Source organism: Pholcus phalangioides, unplaced genomic scaffold (genome assembly GCF_987345545.1).
Source record: "Pholcus phalangioides strain wild (caught in Gottingen) unplaced genomic scaffold, Ppha-v1.0 ptg000042l_1, whole genome shotgun sequence".
In the NCBI taxonomy this organism is placed as follows: Eukaryota; Metazoa; Arthropoda; class Arachnida; order Araneae; family Pholcidae; genus Pholcus; species Pholcus phalangioides.
The window spans coordinates 27472716-27493994 of NW_028301628.1; the positions used below are offsets into that span (position 1 = coordinate 27472716).

The window sequence follows — 21279 nt, forward strand, 5'->3', positions numbered from 1 at the left end:
AACGTTATCGTTATATCGAGAGGTAGCATTATCATCAGTTGCCTCCAAGTTTATGTTGATGTTGGCATTCGCAAATGCGAGTCGGTTTTCCATTTGAAAAAGTATCTCAACAGAGAGGAGAACAGGAAGAACTACAACGTGATGCTTACATACCATGAAAATTCAAGCACACACACAGACCTATTTACCAACTTCGAATGTTTCCACAGTGTGCTGATGTGAAGATAAATCCAGGAAAGAAAATTCAACTGGCTTTGTGGGGATTCAAACCCACGTCCTCCCACTTGCCGGGTGAGCACACAAGACTACAAAGGCAATTGAATATCTCAATCTTTCCTTAGAGCTCGTGTGCGCTGAACGGGGCCGAACAGATACTGGCGAGGAAATGTAAAAATGTATTGAAGGTGAGCTTGAGCGAAATACCAAACATATCGTTTTAGCAGTTTCGAAATATCCTCAAAAGATATCGCAATAGAGGAGTTTATAGTAGTAAAGGATATCGTTGTGTATGGAGAGGAGTTACACTATATAAAGGGACAATGCATTAGATTAAAGGGAATTATAAACAATATTTGTGAAAAAATATCGTTATAAAGGGTATCGTTTTATATTGAGTGTCGTTGTATTACGGTTTCACTCTAATTTGTTTGCATCATTGAACGCTACAAATATAATATTGTCACCTGAATAATTTTTCTTATGGTAATTTGCGTGTGTATTTTTTACGGTATAAAATATCTCTAATATATTGATAACGTTGAAACTCATCATGATTATATGTATATTTTTATATTACCAAAGAGCGTTTTTCGATCTGAGAAAACTTAAATTTAGAATCTATAGATTCAAACTTGTCTTTTTTTTTTTAATTCCTTATAAAAACTAATGCAATCATGCGATTGGTTATTAACAATGAAGCTTTTCACTGAAAATAATTTTCACAGTGTTCTTCGCATAACAATAGTTTCAGGAAAATGTTGCGGATATAAATAACGCTTTTTTTTCCTAATCTTAATTTTCAAATATGTATCGGATTTCGTAAAGATGCTTCAAAACAAAGTATTTTTTGCAAGAGTATTTCTTGACCATTGTGTTACTTTGAATATTGTTTTGAAAACGGCTTTTGTACAGAGAATATTTTCTAGAAAATGTTTTTGTCGAAGGCAATGCTCGAATATGTGTCGTGTTTTTGAATATATTTTTTTAAAACTGTTGTTTATCAAGAGGACAGTTAGTACGCATCGGTGTTACCCAACGTGGGCAACGTCGTCCGGGTGGGGGGGGGGAGCAATAGAAGCTGCAAGTATAACATCGGGTCCTATGGGTTACCTGCCATTGTGGGGGGGGGGCAGGGGAAGGGAAAAAAACTCTAAATAGGGGAGGGCGATGAAAGGAAAAGGTTGGGAAACCTGGTTTACATGGTTCACTAACTAACATCCATGTTCATAAACATAGTTACGTAAAGCGTTGTTCAAAAACATAAAAATAAGCTTTGAGTTTTTTCAATGCTTTCAAATAATGCTCTCACGCACAGAAAAACAATGTTTTTAAATAATACTCTCGCTAACAATGATCTTTACCAATGTTGCTTTGCCAGCAAGAGTTTTCAAATAATGTTTACGTTGTTTCTGAACAATGTTTTTCGTAAAGTGGTTGATGAACACGATATTCAAGCGAAGAGGTTGATAAACGCTAATTTCAAACAATGTTCTTTGATAAGAGCGATTTCCAATTCTCTTAACAAGAATCGTTTTTAAACCAATGCTCTCAAAATAAAATAAAATATCGGTTCAGGAATCGTAGTCTCAGTTCAAAAGCTTTGCTTTCCGTATAGAGCCTTCATTTCCCACTCAACTCCACTGGTTGGAAATTGTCGTATGGCGATATATGCCTGGAGTTGGTGTGCGGTAAAATGGCCCAGTGTTGTTCTTGATGCTAAACCTTGAAATGATGAGACTGATATGGCCGAGATGGAAAGGTTGGTCCGGACTATTGAATGTGATGGGCTGAAATGGGGGTGCAGCTCGCTTAATGCCGCTTGCTTATGGGATCCAGAAGTTGCAGATTGTGTGTGTGGTGGAAGACGAAAAGGTTAGCATTGACTGGCATCAGTGGGAAATCCAGCAGTTTGAGGACCATGTCCAATCTGTGGATATTGCAGCCTTCCAGAAAATTTAGACACTGAAATCTAAAATAAAATAATACTTTTTATGTAAAAAACACAATGCTATCAATAAAAATGGTTTTCAAAGAGCCCTCTTGACAGAAACGGTCATTGAAACAATTTTTGTTGAAGAAAAATAAACATTTTTCAAGGAGTTTTCGATAAGGGGCCGTTCAAGTATTACGTAAGCAATTTTTTTAGCTATTTTTCACCCCCTTCCCCCCCCCTTGTCAGCAAAATTTCGTCATCAGCTCTGCCCCTCTGAATCCCTCCCAACTCATATTTTCATAAAGGGTGGTTGCTGACGTAACCATTATTCACACCCCCCCCCTGTCATCAAAAGACTGCAAATCGGAGGCCCCTTCCCCAATCGATGATGACGTAATACTTGAACGGGCCCCTAAGGCTCCCAGTAAAAACGATATTTATTAATGACGCTTTGATGATCAAAGTAAAAAAATTTTAAATGCTGCAAATAAGTAGAAAAAGAATCGATTGGATGCTATCAGATTTATTTACGCGTATATATGTATTCATTCCATACGAGATTTATTTTCAGAGATTAATCTAATTTATACGTTGCTGCGAGAAAACATAAGGAAAAATAAAACAATATACTCAGATACAAAACATTTATATTTTGTGAACTCCTGAAATCGTTTTCGGCAATGTCTTTGTTGATTAAAAATAACGACTTGGAAAACTTTCTTACCGATATTTGTGTCTTTGAATGTAATCATTGAATTCACCCGATCGAAAAACAAAAACCCGACTATTAATTAAATACTGGTTAAAATCCCGATATAGGAATCTAATAGTTCAAAAGTTATATTTTCCGTTAGAACTTTTCGGCTATCATAAATTGCGGCGGGTTCTGTCATCTATCCCGGAAAACATTATTAGTTTAATAGTTATCCAATAAATTGGTTCAATAGGAGAGAGAGAAAAAAAACACGGTTTTAGTATGTTCCCTGGTTAACGACGAACGCCGCAAAATTGGCTTTTTCCGTCAAATATTCCGACCTGTTTGCTGATATCCATTTATTATAACATATACGGTACAAACGATCATTATCCTAGATAACCTGGCTGTTCTCTCTCGAGAGATAGTCCGATGATAAAGGATGGCTGATTGTTTTTAATGGTGAAGTTCAAACCCTACTCGACCTCAATTATGGGGAAGAGTGGAGAAAATTACTTTCACGGGAAGACCGATCAGTATTTTTTAAATATCAGTTTAATAAACGCATTTTTCTGTTTTGTTTTCATCTTAAGAGCAAGTGATTGGTTATCTATTCATTCAGTATTGTATATGAGCTATACAATGAACTACGCAAAAATTTTGTCACTGTCTGTTGTGACTTTTGTGTCTTTATTTGATCTTTCTGTCCAGAGTTATGAATGGCAGTATCCCGGTGTATATAAAACATTAGTTACATAAAACACTGGCAGTTTCATGCTAATTCTTCGACAGCTATTAAGCAATATGGCTTATAGCAATGTGGCACGCTATTGCAATACTTTTTAAACAATGATTTATACAAGAATATTTTCAAAAAATGATTTCTATGACAGTGTTTTCAAGCAATGATTTTTCTGTTACAATGTTTTCAAACAACGGCTTGTACAGTAAAATTATCAAATAATGACTTCTATAGTAATATTTCCAAACAATATTTTCAAACAACGATCTCTATAACAATGTTTTTAAACAGTGATCACTATAACAATGTTTTTAAACAATGATCACTATAACAATGTTTTTAAACAACAATCTCTATAACAATGATTTCAAACAATGGGTTCAAACGGTGATTTTTATAAAAATATTTTTAAACAATGTGTTGTCGAAACAATGTTTTCAAACAATGTTTATTCAGCAAGTTTATCAATTATCGTTTTTCGTAACATTTTTTCAAAATTATTTATCTCCGTAACAATGCTCCCAAAAATATTGTTTTCATAGCATTTTTTTTTTAATTATTTCTTTCCATAACAATACTTTCCGTAAAAATGTCCACAATGTAAACTTTCCGATGAATGACTGACAAACACGGTTTTCAAAAAGGATCGGTTTGATATAAAACCGTTCTCACACACGCGCACAAACGATCTCTTAAATAACGTTTTTCACACGCACGCAAACACTTACTCTAAAAAACAATTCTTTGAATAACACTTTTTTTAGACATAATACTCTTCAAATAATATTTCAAACAACACTTTTTTTCAATAAATGCTCTCCAAATAAATTTTCAAAAAAAAAAAAGTAAATGATTCCCAAACAAAATTTTCCCCAACACTTGTTTCAAACAATGATTATCATTATGATGTTTGCTATAACAATATTTTTCGATAAAATTTTCTTCAAACAAAACTTTCCATAGCAATGTTTCCAGATTATATTCCGTAAGAATTACTTTGACGAACACGGTTTTCAAACAACAACAATTGACAAAATTGACGGCTTTCCAGTCTCGAAAATTGATATAAACGGTTTTTCAACAACGATGTAGAGATACGCGGTTTTGACAAAATTGTTATGGTAGCAATGATTTCTACGCATTTAAGATATGCGTAGAAATCAAATGTTTTCCCAATGACATTGATATTCAAAAATCACTCTTATTATCAAGATAAGTTGGCATTCGACTCACTTTTTTTTCTAGAGTATATGGAGTGAAATATGTTCATAAACACTATTGCAAATACAGTTCGTCTTAATGTGTGTACCGTCACATTTTATGATCACCCTGTTTAATTACTGGATACTTACTCTATAGTGCAGCAGTTTGTTTCGAATTACACTGCCCAACATTGATTTTGTTCTCAAAGATATTTCAGTGATTTAGATGATTTTGGGGAGCTGTGATTTCGAATCAGGCATTGGTTTTAGTTTTTCAGATAAAGTGAAAATTAAATTTCAATTATAATACCATAAGCGGTGTACAAATCGCATTGAAACTGCGTTATAAATAATTACAGTAAATCATTGGGGAATATTTTCAGTGATTTTGGGAAGCTCATTCCGGTTTGGTTTTGTCAGATAAAGTTTTAGTTTTTGAGAGAAAGTGAAAATTAAATTTCAGTGGTATACCATAAGCAGCATGCAGATCACATTGTTGGGAGTATGCATTATCTCAATAATTACAGCCAATTCAGCAAAACCAACGCCAGTTTTGAAATCAGCAGCCCCAATATAAAAACCCTAAAACCATGAAGATTTCCTCAAAAGTATGTTTTTATTGTTATTATTGTTATGATATAAAGATGTGACTTTCATTTCGTGTTTGTTTTGTGTAATAGGTGCTGTCGGCAATGAGGAATCCGAGACCTCGGAGGACAAGGAGGCCGCAGATGAGGAAGAACAGGAACGTCTTGAGGCTCTCCGGGAAGCCGAGGAGCGAAGAAAGGAAAAACATCGTAAAATGGAGGAGGAGAGGGAAAAAATGAGGCAAGAGATTAGGGACAAAGTAAGCCTGGAATTTGGACTTTCGAATAAAAACCAATTATCAATCCATTCAAAGAAACTGAAAAATGGAAACGTATTGAAAAAAAAAAATTCGATGAGTAATTTTTTTTAAAAATTTCATTTATGTTTATTGCGAATTAATTAATCTCATTTGACAGTTCCATCAAGCTTTTAAATATTTTGATTATAAATCGAATTTCATTTTCTTCGGAGACGTTAGTGTAAATCTAATTTGTGACTCGAATCAATTTGAAAATATTTCAAAATAATTCGAGTCAACACACACACATGCGATTTGTGACGTTATGGCATACAAGGGAATATTATTAACAGTGCCCGGATTATATGAAAATGTATATGCGCATATGCATTTGCATATTTTGGCTTTTTTTAGCATTAATGCATATAAATGCATAAAATGAAAGAATTTTCACAATAAGTGCGTATCTTTGAAGGTTTATTAAACTTTCAATTTATTCGTCCTCTTTATCTATTGCGGTCCACAAATTGTTTTTCACAATTATTTTTCTGCCTGGTTCCCACAAGTTATCCCTCCCTTTTAATTATGTTTTGCCGAAGTCCGCAAATAATTTTCCCCATTTATTTATATTTTTTGTCGGTCCGCAAATAAGTTTTCTCTATTTATTCATATTTCTCGGTAGGCAAATTCATTTTCGTATTTATTCGTTATCTGCCCGCCCGCAAATTATTTAGCCCTATTCATTTATCTTTTGCCAGTCGTCAAATATTTTTTTCCCCAATTTATTCATATTTCTTGGTCAACAAATTATTTGCCGGTCCGCAATTTTTTTTCTTATTTTTTTACCTTTGCCGGCCCACACATTATTTTCCCCAGTTATTCATCTTTTACCGATACTTAAAATTGCACATTTTTCTTCTGTTCCTTGTTTTTCTGCCGGTCCGAGAATAACTTCTCTTATTTACTTATCTTTTGCAGGTCCGCAAGTTTTTTTTTCTGTTTATTTATATTTTGGCGATTCACTAATTATATATTTTCATTATTTATTTTTTTCCGGAGTCCAAATTATTTATTTCATTTCTACCGGTCCACGACATTTCTCTACTATTTTCACCAGTCCGTAGGTGTAAAAGAGGTTGAAGAACACAGTTACAGATTCTCGCTTTGTGTTCTACGAAGAATAATATTTACAAAAGAAATATTTACAAAATCCTCACCGTTTAAAGATTTCTGCAATTTCGGATAGCATGTATAGAAATATCCACATTTCTCTCGGTACTTACCAGAATGTTCATTTTTGCATTTATGTATGAAAAAGAAGCATGTTATGCATATCACACGGAATACACGAGAAAAATCGCTTATGCGACATCAGGGTTGTCTTTTTTCTAGCTTTGTAGGAGTATGGAAAAAACCTATTTGCGAGGTTTGACATGAAAAATGATTTCTATTATGGAACGTAGTGTCTTATGGTGCATATCAGATGGTGTCGTGAGATTTCCGCAGAAGAAGAGGAAAAAGTGTCACGTTATCCTCCTAAATTTTATATATCTCTCTATATCTACTGGTATAGTCTTCTCGTTATACTTTTTTATGTAGTTATTTACAGTAGTATGCCATGTTAAAATTTTATTTACTTATTTATTGATATGAAATTTTTGTGACGGCTGACAGCTTTTCCTCATCGGGACTATCAGTGTCACTTTACAAACGTTTTCCTTGAGTATTTATAGATTAAAAATGCATTCGGGATTTTTCGTGAACATTATACCCCACTGTGTATTATCTGAAGCTCTTTCCGTAGAGTTTTAAATTGAAATGTCTAATTTAGAAATTAATTTGTAAAAAAATATTTTTCAAAGTTTTATGAATTACGTATAGATCTACAGTAGATAAATCTACATTTTTTTCCTAAAACGGGACAGAGAGCACCTTTTTCATTTCTTAAGATATGATTAATGATGAATGATAATGTCACATGCAGATTACACTCCTATAGGGTGGTATTTTTTTTTCGAAGTAACAAAATTTTCATTTGCGGACTTTACGACACCGGGGACTATAGCAGGAAATCACGGTAATTTAAAACTGAGAGCATTAACAAATGCACATATGCAAACATGATTTCGGAAAATAAATAGCAAATTTTTTCTGCAACCAACTGCCATATATAACCTGGTTCTGTTTAAATAAAATAGGATGATAAACGCATTCTGGTAGTTGATTCAAGTGCACGCAGACGGCATCAAAGCCTAGATGTCACGTAGTTTTATTTCAATGAAAAATTCCTCCTGTTTCATTAGTTTAGATGTCAGTATATCTCAAAAATGTTAAAATCGGAGATTGGTTCCGTTTATATATAAAAGCCGTCCATTTGATATTATAGTATACTGTACGAAATTACGTACAATAGAGCATCGATTATCCGAATACCGATCAACCGAAAGCGTTCCAGTCGGCAAATTCAAATTTGCGCACTATGTAGAAGTTCCGCTGGCGGCTGCTAGAGCGTTTAGTTGAAGCAAAAGAAAATTTTTGGCCTCTTTTCATAAACTGTAGGCCTAATTTAATGGTCATTTTGAATTTGTCAAACTAGGCTAGTCATTCTCTAATATTTTTAAGACGTGTGATACAAAATATACACAGTTTTGTGTTTGATATCACTGTTTCTTTGTTTCATATTGCTCCTATGACACTGATGCAATTTTTCTCCGTAAATGATCAGTTACTCGTAAAATTAGCTATCCGAACACCCTCAGTCATCAATTTTTTTCGGATAATCGATGCTCTACTGTACTTGTAAAAGTAATAAATACAAAATTGTCCAAAATAACCCATAGAGCAATTTTTTTGCTCATCAAATGTAAGGCGATAACTTCCATCAGATGACTGATGGAATAAAAAAAGTCCATAAAAAATTTAATATTTGATTATGACAATAAAACTTTTCCTCTTCATTTCGTAACCTTTAGTTAATGAAATATTTGTATTTTTCTCAGTATGGCATCAAGAAAAAGGAAGAAATCCAGCAGGAAGATCCGTTTGCGAATATGGAAGGAAGCAGTTTGAACAGGAAAAGGAAGACACCTGAAGAGCTAGCGGCAGAAGCCGAGGCTGAAGAGCAAGATGAGTTCACGAGTAAGTTTAAATCATTTTATATGCACTTCCAAAATCTTTTCTATCATACCGTGTATGTCCGGGACACTATAACGCACATACGCCACGAAAACATTCCTCTGAGAAATTTCTAACGAGTTCATGAATGTCAGAAGGTTCTGTGTATGTATTGTGTGCCTAAATCAATGTTTCTGAGGAAGGCATGTTATGTGTTCAATAAAGCGCCATCTGTATTACGGATTTGGAAGCAACAACTTCCCAGATTGTTTTACTAGACGTATTACGCAGGATTTCTGATTTTTTTTTAGCTTTATTACTTTCTGTCGAGAACATTTTTAATAGCAGACCTACATATATTCACGCATCGATGCTGAAGGACCTTTGACTTTTGAAGACCAGACACACTACGCTTCCCATCTCGGAGAGATATCGAAACGTTCCCTAAGGATGGGTGTTTCCGCGGAAAGTTTTATTAAATTCAAAGAAACATAGTCACCTGAGACGAAGGCAAAAGAATATAAAATAAATATCAAAAAAACTGATACAATCATCTTGAAACATCAGCAATCGCCAATCTGGAATCATATAATAGAAAAACCCTGTTCTATAATAGAAAAAAACTGTTCCGATATTTAAGAAGGGTAGTAGAGAAATGGTGTCTAATTATCGTCCAGTGAGTTTGACGAGCTCCCTCTCGAAAATTTTGGAAATTATCATCAAAAGGCAGTTTGTGAAGTGGATAGAAGAGAATAATGTATTGTCGGATAATCAGCATGGGTTCAGGAAGGGGAAGTCATGTGTAACTAACCTCCTTTGCTTCTATGATTACGTGACTAAGGCTTTGGGTAAGAGCAAAAATGTCGACGTTGTTTACCTTGATTTCCAGAAGGCATTCGATCGGGTCCAACATGGCAAACTCTTGAAGCGTTTACACGAGATTGGAGTAGGGGGCAACTTGCTGAATTGGATAGAATCGTGGTTAAGAGATAGGTCGCAACGAGTTATGGTGAACGGGGAATTCTCTGGTTGGACAGACGTCACAAGTGGAGTTCCTCAGGGAAGTGTCCTTGGCCCCATACTTTTTTCACTTTTTATCGATAAACTCGATCAGGGTATCGATGGAATTACTAGCAAATTCGCAGATGATGTGAAGCTAATGGGGGTAATCGGGAATGAAAGCGATAGGGAGTTGCTCCAGACCAACTTAAACAAGATTGCAGCATGGGCAAATGAATGGAGCATGACGTTTAGCGTAGATAAGTGCATGGTCGCTCATTTTGGTTCGAACAACCCACGGTTCTCTTATGAGTTGAATGGTGTCACTATCCCGGATGCAACTAGAGTCACCGATTTGGGAATTCTCATTGACGAGCGACTTAAGTTTTCTGAACATTGTTCAGCGGTTGTCAAAAAATCGAATAGAATGCTTGGTCTCATTTTCAAAAAGGTCTCTTCGCGTTCTCCTAAAGTCATTCTTCCGCTTTTTCGAGGCTTAGTTCGTCCTGGACTGGAGTATGCTGTAAGGTTTTGGAGACCATACCTACAGAGGGACATAGACTTGGTTGAAGGGGTGCAGAGAAGAGCTACGCGTGTCCTTATTGGCACACAGGGCTTGAGTTATGAAGAAAGACTTCATTTTTTGAATATGTTTACATTGGATGAACGCAGGTGTCGAGGAGATATGATCGAAGTGTTCAAAATTTTCAATGGGATGGATAGGATGGACCATGAACTTTTAGTACACCGCCAATCGACTGCTTTTACAAGGGGACACCAGTATCGATTGGTGAGGGACAATGCAAGGTTATGGTGTCGCAGGGAATTTTTCTCCAATAGGGTTGTTAATAAATGGAATAGCTTACCCCCGGAGGTAGTAAATTGTAACACAATTGACACGTTTAAAAAGAAATACGATAAACATGTTGGGGTAAATCGAGAAGCTATCCATTCTTAGAATAAGACAACCATAAGTATTCTTTATGGGCATTGTATAATATTTTATCATGTGTATATATTGTTTGTAATTTGTGTTAATTGCATTTTTAATTGGGTTGCTGTATTTTTGAAACATATGACAACCATATTTTTATGGGCATCTTTTTATCAGCCACCTCGTTGGGCATTTTGCCTGTTGTGGCGTTGTATTTGTATTTGTATTTGTATAAAAATAAGATATACATGAACAATCTAAAAATCAATGGACAATCGAAATAATAAACATGATTATAGCCGAGCGAATTACACTTGATACGTTCTTGTCGTCAATAACCTAATTTGTGACGCTGATGGATCACAGAAAACTAACAAAATAACCGAGTATATTTTCGTCTTGAAGTTTGCCATTCACAGGAAATCGATTTTTGTCAAACATTACCACGGGGTCACCCAGGGCTATATAATAAGGGTCGTTTTTCATCCATTTGAAGTCTCACTTACCACCTTGGCTCAGTGGGCGCGCGCGTGATCCATTATTTTTAATGTCAGTAGTGTGCGCGCGTTTGATATTTTGGAAATTCAGTTTGAAGATTCTTACGATAATTAGCGATATACAAATATGAATTCCCGACACAAATATAATTGTCATTTCCATCTTAACGCATTGGCCCATAAAGGGCGTAGCGGGGAATTAAATATTATTTTACGGGATGGAAAAACAACTATTTCCCATTTTCATTCTGACACTTGGGATGTAGGCATCTCCTCTATTTTGGATGCACATCCATTTCTGGTCCGCGAACGGTTTCCATATCGAACATCTGGTAATAACGAAATTCACACTTCTAAAAGTTACACCTGATTCAAATGAAACCTCCTTGTAACCAGAAGTTTGGCCATGGCTCGCTGCTTTGTCTCAACGAAGAAATATAAGCCCGTGGTCAAAGCCCTCGTCTATACTGGAATATATTCCAATGAAACCAGAAAAAGACAGCTAAAAAATATAATAAACTTGAAAAGATAATTGAAATCATCTCTCTCGTGTTGGCTTTCAATGAACCCAATAAAATGTAACTAATATTTGTGTCCCAACTGAAATGAATTCGATCAAAAAGCATTCATAGTAAACGTATCCCTCGCCCCCTCCGAAAAAAAAACTTAATTTAAATTTTTGAATGGTAGAAAGAAACAAAGCAATAAACCAAATACTAATGACAATAATCGAAAAAATAATTCTGGAAATAGTTCCGTAAAATGGGCAGTCCAGCAATTTTGCAATCTATCGTAATTAACAAGGTAACAAAGCGGACTAATTCAGCTCTGTCAAAGCAGTGACGCCACCTGGTACCGACTCCAGCACGTCATTAGACAGCACTGGTCGAGCCCGTGTGTCCATCACAATGCCCACAGGACCGCTTTCCCTAATAATAATAATGTAACGATACATCAAGAGCGTTTATCTAGTTTTCCCGCTCCCTGAAAATTATTTCTATTTCCCTTCTGAATACCCGTTAAATAATTCAGTACGTACAACATCTGCCATCATCATTAGTACTTCTTTCGAATTCCAAACAAAGAGGTACAATATTTCTTAATGCAAAACGGCGATGTTAAGTCGTGAAAATAGCTGTTCGTTTCAGGTGATTGTCGTCGACTGTCACGGTGCAATCACGATATATCCTTTCATTCCTTTCCACTAATATTATATTCACGGGAAAAAAAAACAAAAACGAAATTCGAGAAGATGTTGGTAACATATGTGAACGTTTTAACGACTCAAAGTATGAATAGCTTCCTTTCATTGCTAATTATACGCTATTCAGTGTCTTTCTCGGAGTATAATAACAAACCTCAAAATGTCATTTTTGGGATATATCGGTGAATCTGCTCTCTTTCGGTGTTTTTCTTTTTACCCCCGTTCGAGTTGAGAAACCATACACGCCCCCATCTCATCAAGAACGTCATTATCATTGGCATCGATTATAGGTGTGTTAGAATACCCGTTCATTAGATGAGTTTTTTTTTCTTCACCAGTACTTTCAGCACGAGGAAAAACAAGAATATAATAAATGCAGTTAACGTTAGGGGGGTGAATTCTTTTGAAACACATTCGCCCGGCCACTCCCTTAAACTCGAGTCATTGTAGGGACAGGAGCTGAGTCGATGTTCATCAACAAACGTCGTCATGTTTCCAATGGCAACAGCTTTCGAAACAGTAGCCCCGGAGAAGAGACTTCTCCACGAAACATGTCATTAGACACCGGATCGGGGGGGGGGGAGGTTTAGCATGTGCTTGACAATCGAATGGCTTATACATTTCACTGGAGGGGAAACACGAGTTACGAAACTGGAAACCTGCCACGGACTCTGGAACGTGTCCAAATTGTTTCTCCGCGAAATACACAAACAACTTTTTTTTTTTTTTGATAAATTACATCACTTATAGGAGAGGTTTATTCGGAACACATTGTGTGTTACGTTTGAGTGAATGATATTATTCGCGATTTTTGACCCCTTTTTGTACGCTTTTGTATACAGTCTGTTCCAAATTGTTCGCCCAACAGATATCTATGCAACCGTGGACTTTCGAAACACACTTTCAATCACGAAACGTTTTCAAATGACGTGCAGTCTCAAAATTTGTTTCAGGGGTCGTATACATTAAAAAAAAAATGAATAAATTCACTCTTTACGCTCTATGAGCTAAAACGTGATTGATATTTCATTGAAATGTAGATCCCGATCTATTGAGTCATTAGAGAAAAATTTCATATTGTAGATGATGAAATATTTAAAGAGATATTGAAAATACAGTGAAACCTCTGCATAACGATATTCTGCGGACCAAGAAAAATATATCGTTGTAGAGGGCTTAACGTTATTTCGGGAGTTTGCTATTTCATCGCGGGCCCAGTACTGGCTTAACGCATTTTCCCATCCGGGCACTGAGTGGAGGCTCTCAAGAGAAGAGAAAGCCTCACAAAAATGATATCGTTGGCCTATGATGCCTTAACACGGCCCTGCAGGTACCATAAAATTTATGCTAATGTTTGCATCTTTTCTAAACCGGCGCTGTCAGTACCACTAAAATATGCGCTCTAAAAAATGAGTATTGATTCGCCGCGAAAATTTTCGATTGATTTAGTTGATAAATGAAATTCAGTTGAGCGTATTGCCCCTGTAAAGACTCTACACTTTGATTTTATCACACACAAAAAAGCAATACAGAAAACTTCATTAAGAATTTCGGTGATCAGAGGAGCGTGTGGTACCAAATACTGATATTATCAGACGTCCTCGGAAGAAGTATAATATATGACAAGTTTTGAAGCTGATTGTAAGGTATTTCAAGTGAAATATTAAAAAAATTTCGTTGTGTAGTGAATTACAAATCTCTGAAAAAATATCGTGTGGGGTTTATCGTCGTAAATGGTACTATTTAACATTAGACTATAGACCAGGCATCTTCAACCCGTTGTTCGCGAGCACCACGGTACTCCGTGAAGCGCACAGAATGCCCGATGCTCTGCATTTTTCATGCATTTTTATGTCACAGTTTCAGTAAGGGTGCTCTTTTTTGGATGATAGGTACAAGCGGTGCTTACGACTAGAAAAAGTTTGAAGACCTCTGCTATAGACCATTTCAAACAAGGCTTGGAAAATATCGTAGTAGAGGGATTTATCGTTATATTATTGAGTATCGTTGTAGCGAGGTTCCATGTATATAAAACCATAATGTTTTGGCAAGCTTTCATTGGCTCACAAATTGTCATATTTAGGAACTGTACACAAATAAAATGAACTCAACTGTTTCATTTTTTTTCCCAAAATAAATATCATTTTTTATAGACGTTACAAACATACTTTCAATTGCAAAAGGTTTCCAAATGACGTGCATTATTCAAAATGATTTAAACTTCTCATGGGGTCGTTAACATACCAAAATATTAAAAAAAACCTTTTTATGAAACCCCCGTATAGGCTATAAGCTCCAATAATTAAAATGTAGATACCACTCTGGCAAGTCATTCACAAAAAAATAGCATATTTCTATTTGAAATATATATATATATATATATATATATATATATATATATTTTGAATAGTTTATTTATTTATCATGATAAAATATTACATAATGGTGAGAAAAACAAACTCATCAAGACAACATCTGTACTGATGAACACGATGTATAATCGTGTTTCAATACAGTTTCACGATCATAACAAACAAACAAAAACATCGAAATTACTAATTCTGCATCTATGGAATATGAATGAGTATTCAATCAGGATACAATAAAGCATTTCAGATATATTCTCACATGCACTTAATGAATATAAAATGTTAGAATGATGCGACAAAATTGTTTAGTAACTTCGGCAATATTGGAGGCAAACGCTAGGAAGTCTACTTACTTATAAATCTAATTTTAGGACTATGATACAGCTCTGATTTCTCGCTTTTTCAAAAATGATCGTTGATGTCAGCTATTGAGAAAAGATAATTCTTTAATCGTTTTTTCAGTATCGGTATTGGAATGATGTATTAAAGGAATACCCAGAATGTTATTGTATCTATTTGATGTCCTTGATAAATTAAGGGGGGAATACTGAGTTGTGTTTATTAATAAGTAGGAGAATCGATTTATATATAAAAGTATAAATGCCACAATATGGGAGTACGTTTAGTTGTCGGGGAAATCAAATGACGGAGAGGAGTAATCCGCAGTTAGTGATCGAATTATTCTTTTCTGGGTTTGGATGATAGGTTGCAACGTACTGATATATGTAATCACTGCCCCAAACAATGAGCCAATATAATAAGTGAGAATGAAAAATAGAATAGTAATACGACAACAAGAAATGGTTATTTAGATCAGGGGATCTCAAACTGTAAGCCGCGGCGCCCTGGTGCACTTCGAACCTTTATCAGGAGCGTCGTAAAGCGGTGAACCTGACAAAGGTTTTTCGAAAATATTCTTTATTAAACAGCTCTGGGGAGCCGGCGAAGTTTGTGCATAAGCATTGAATGGAGGCAAGGGGGCGCCGCAGGTGGAAAAAGTTTGAGAACCCCTGATATTTAGATAATGTTAGAGGTTATAAATTTTTTTCAGCGCTCAGACATGAGGTAAGTGAACTGCATATGTGTACCGTTTGTAGGCCTGTTGCTATCTGTGGCGAGACTTTTTAAATGGAAGATCGGCTCGCAGTTGCCAGTGGAGAACCAACTTCACTGTCAAAACTGGTAGAGGGTGATTTCTGAACATATTTTGAGCATTTTTTAATGAAAACTATACCTCTATGAAGAACGGTTGATGAGATACAGGCCGAATTAGGACTTTGTCAGCGTGTCAGCGTTCAAAGTATTGTGAAGGCTGTCCACATGTCTTCGCACAACAATTTAAACAAGCTGGAGTTGGTAGGATTGGATTCGCATTGATAAAGTTTACAATTTTGACCGCTTCATCAAGAACGTTTCGCAAATTTGGAGGCAAAGGTTCTGATGCAAGGCTCTGTCTGTGAATACAGCAGTAAGTCCATTACATTTTGGGGCGACTTCTGCCACGCGTGCACGAAGGCCTGTGCAGCAAGCAACCTTCCGTGGATTTTCTTCCATCTGTGGTGAGCCTCGAATTTTGACCAGTGAATTTCTTTTGCAACAAAATAATGATCGATTGCTTCAAATAGATCTTTAACAGTCGTACGACCCCTTCAACGGGTCACAAATAAAAATATTTTCTTCGAATTCTTCTTTCAAATACTTAACAATTACAAGTAGCACAGAATGTTGCTCAAAACGTCGGTACTTTTGTCGACTTGGGTAGGAAAAAATTCACCACCTTTTACGTAACGTATGACTGCTCTCAACATCGTCTGACATGTCCAGTATTCTTCGAGACACCATAATATTTGACAAAGGTATTAAACTCATTATATGAGCACTCCCCTCTTCGAGCATGCGTCTGACAGCATCTTTCATGCACGGTGAAATTAAATTTTCATCAATGGTGTCATTTTTTCCTCATCTCGCAATACGGTAGCTAATGTAGTAAGAGGCCTCGGTAGCTTTGACAGAATCACTTTTGGCAGATTCAGAGTATGTTTTCACGTTTACAGAACTCTGGTACACGGTAATTCAATTTGGTGTTTCAGTCAACTTCCGCACAGATCCCGTTTTTAACCACTGATCCATAGCATAAATCACGCGAGTAGTAGGTGCTTGGTAGAAAAGTTGACGCAGAAAATTGTGAGCATAGCACGCACAGCCTCAATACAAACACCCACAACTAAAGTTAAACACAACACGAACTAATTAATTCTTCGTTTTTATGCACAGACCACTACTACTACTAGTACTAAACCATACATGTACCTCGTCCATATTCCTCTGTGGAACCTCTAACGAATTGGTACATGTTGGAGTGCGTCAAGAATCAAATCTAAAACGCCAAAGAACAATGAGGCGAGATAAAGGAGTGCGCGAATCCGGATCATAGGTTGGGCGCAAGCGAAAGGCCAATCCTTCCAGCGGACGCAACCTCTCTTTCATAGAAGATTTTATTGATAGGGAGGTTAATATTACATCTGGCAATTATTAGCAAAAACCTACATCTACTTTTCAAAATTATTTACAAGTCACTTTCTTCTTCTTTCCGATGGGTACACCCAGTTGGGAACCTCTGAACCGCAACATAGATTGAACAGAACAGAACAGAATCAAATTGTTACCCCCCCATGCCCAGCTCTTGGCTGATTGTGGGGTTACGAACGGGCCCAGTAAGGCCTATGAAAACATAGATTGATAGTTTTCTAATTCAAAGTTATAAAAATATTTTTTCCATATAAATAAATATTCGAATTTCTGTCACTAGATATTATTATAGTTACTGTGATTACTAAAAACAATTATATTTTGAAATTTCTTAGTAATTATTATGATCCCCAATACGATATTTGCATTGACATGAAAATTCAGTGATCTACTTCTAATATACGCGAAAGATGGCAGCACACTACTAATAGAACCCATTCATGATATTGACGATATAAATACGCGCAGGAAATTATTGAGCAGCTGCTGAACATATAAACATAGAAACCAGTGTGATAGCGCATATTTTGGTGATATTTTTGAATAAAACACAAATGCGCATCAATTTCGGTTCAAATAGGGAAGCTTTGGGTTAGGACTCATGCCGCCATCTGTTAAATAAAGAACAAACCTATTTATTATAAATTCTTCAAATAAAATTTACTTGGTTTTATACCGTTGTGAAGCTTGAAGATAATATTTTGTATAGTAATTGGTTTTTTTTCTATATTTTGTGTATTTTTATGCTGCATATTGATGTAAATCTTTCGCACCGTATGATACTAATTATTATATATTTAAATTCGATATTTATATTTTATGATGAACATAGAAAATAGTAACTAGTGTTATGGTGCATAAAATTCACAGCAATATGGACCATGAAAATAAACAAATGTATGTATTATTTATTTTCATGCTGCACACCATTTTAACACAAGCAATAAATTTTACTTTGAAAAAAAAAATTGTTTTTATTTCATAGGTGGCACCGAGGTGCAATTTTTTTTCTATGCCAAAAATAAACATGCCGCACATCATACCATAATTTCATTTCTATATTGCACACCGGTTTGAAACCAGCAAACAATTTTACTTCAAGTATCGGGATAGATAGATAGAAACGCTCACAACTCCGGACTGATGCAAAGCACAAAAAAAATGATGCCAGCAGGACGCGGTTGCATAGAAAAATTGCATTAGTGTTGGATTCTCCGCCGCAAAACGTCCTCTATTTCCCCCTTAATTTCTATAGTTCAACAATATTCATATTGAATGCACTAAAACGAATTGCTACAATTTTGCGGCAAACGCAGCCACTGGTATTAGAAAGCATGCAATTCACACCGATGTGGAGCACAAAACAAGGGAACAAAATACGGTATCATTTAAATTCATTTTTTATATTGCACACACACGCGCGCACACACACACACACGCACGCAGGTTTCAAAGTCCGAACTGATTTTTCTTTAAGAATTATAACAAATAGTTTAATTCCCATCTGATAGATGGCAGCAGAAGTCACAGCTCAGCGTTGTTAATCGTATGTTTGATAATAAAGTGTATTTTGAGTCAAGTTAAAATATTTTCTTCCAATAATAATTATTTTATATATCTCTCCCGCAAGTACTGCAAGAAGATTGAAGAACGTTGATCGTAATAAATATTACAACCTTCCAGCATCTTACAGTGTCGTTTGAAGACCGTCTTTCTCCGGCCCATTAGCTACTCACTTACTTAACCGTACATACGCCTCGTAAACATTCCTTTGGGGAATTTCCTAACGAATTAGTGCATGCAGGAACGTATATGTGTGTGACCCTAACTTATTAATGTTGTCAGAGTTATGCTTGTTTTGTGTTATACTGGTGCTGCCATCTTCCGTCCATAGTCTGAAATGAAAATTACAAATTGTCTGAATCTTTCTGTTACGAGTGTAGGCTTTTGTCTATTGTGTAGACTATTGACTAACTTCATGTATTGTGTTGTAGAATATCGTTTTTTTTCTGGATATAAGCTATTCACATAAATTTTACCGACTGTGTATGGATTTTAGAAACTTACAGAATGTGTGATGCACACGCGTCCAGTTACTTTTTTAAATATTCTCGCATTTCTGAATGCTGATGCATTATTACTTTTTCTAATTCCAGAACTCAAAAATACACTGGAAACACAAGTCAGCGAGCTGAAGTCCACGATCGAGGGCAAATGCGTCTTGCAATGAGTTTGCGTATCGTCGTGGGAAAAATAAGCCTAGTTATCTTCATAACATTATTACCTGATATCAATTTTTCACAAATTTATCCATTCGAACCCATATCGAGAACTTTTATTTAATTTTGTGAATTTGGCTTTATGACATTCTTTTGTTCACTTTATTGAACTTCCGTTTCGAAAATCAGTTTACTAAAAAATTCATTAATAATTTACAGTAAATATTTTTGTTGAAAAGGAATATTTGAATGTTCTGCATTAGTAATGCCGGATTCCCTTGAAGTATAAATTTATTTAATTTTTCGAATGACGATACATGGATGTCGATTCAATTGGTTGATTGTATACTGTCCCAATTCTATTTATATTTGAATATATTGTTACATGATTCCTTCTCCCTCCCACCCCCCCCCTCCCCACTGTATTTTATCACCGCATTTTAATGCAGAACATTCGCACCATGTATATGATTTCGCAGATGTTTCGAATCAATGGAAAATCCAGGCTGCCGACTTGAGTTCCGTGATGGAAAAATAAGTTCTAAAACATGAAAAAAAAAATGATAAAACGTGTCGAAAGTCAGTAAGAATTGCTTCCTCCCTAAACGAAAAAAAAAAAATATGGCTTGAAAAAACAAGGAGAATTACGTTGTGTAGTAGGCATAATCGTGAGAATAATGAAGAAAAAAAAAATAATAATAATAACAAAATAATAATATCATTATCTCTTTCTCGTATTAGTTAGGTGGTCGGACAATTTACGTTCCACTATAAATGTAAAACGTCACTATTCTGGTAGATATAAACGAAAAAAAAAAAATTATATTATAAAGAAATGCGTAAGAAAAAGCAAATAAAAAATTGCTAACGAATGCGCAAACATCGGCTATAATGAACCTGTGCCTATAAACACATTTAACTCAACGAAAAAAAAAAAAAATACATGTACTGAGAACTCCGATATGGTTATTTATGTAAATGAGTTCTATATTAGACTTTGTTTAGAGAAAGAGAGAGAAAAAAAAAATTATGTACAACCTTTTAGATAAAACACACATCGTCACCGAAGTATGTTCCACCTTGTGCTCGGTAAAGTTATAACGAGTACCGTAATTGGAAATGGCTATTTTATTTTGTTTCTTGGTCGTAAAAACAAACACGAGTACATATCCATTTGACCTTTTCCGTTCCGTTCCTGTCATACACATGCACGTATTAATGTGCGATTCTCGGAAAAAAATAAATACATATTATATTCGTGCACATTGTGAATGTGTTAATAATAATGATACTCTGTCTGTGCGCATTCTCCTCTCTCTGCAATCGGATGGAACCGGCTGCGCATGATTGTTAATTAATTATTATATAATACAATCTCTTCGTATGTGCGCTCTAAATGTTCACGCACGTCGTCTATATTAGTCAGTTATGGAAATGGAAATACCCATGCACTTGATATCTGTAAAATATCGTTCATAAATGTTCGTAAATGTGGAAATATTCCTCGTAAAATGAGAGATTATCAGCGATACCTTCAATATGTATTACTAAAAGAATTTTCTTTAAAAAAAAAAATTAAATTTCTATTAAAATCTTCAGAAACGAGAGAGGCAGTGAAGTCAGTAGCGTAAAGCGGCAGCCAAAAATCTCAGATATACACACACACACAACCGGGGAACCCCCGTATGGCGAATCACATTCGTCGGGCCGGGGTAAGTAACTCATACACACACACACACACACACATGAATAAATAATACATAATATCAAGAAATTTTAATTACGAAACTGATTTTAA

General features: G+C 35.5%; 1 protein-coding gene across 2 annotated transcripts in view; it reads left to right on the forward strand.

The window, feature by feature from the left end:
* The window catches only part of cpx (synaptic transmission protein complexin), a 148760-nt gene extending 129241 nt beyond the window's left edge, over positions 1-19519 (forward strand). For both annotated transcript variants that reach the window (XM_089255424.1, XM_089255425.1), the window contains 3 exons: positions 5471-5637; positions 8616-8754; positions 19419-19519. In XM_089255424.1, coding sequence (XP_089111550.1) covers positions 5471-5637; positions 8616-8754; positions 19419-19492 — 380 coding nt within the window. In that variant the 3' untranslated portion in view covers positions 19493-19519. The remainder of the gene's footprint in view (positions 1-5470; positions 5638-8615; positions 8755-19418) is intronic.
* Positions 19520-21279: the final 1760 nt, after the last annotated feature.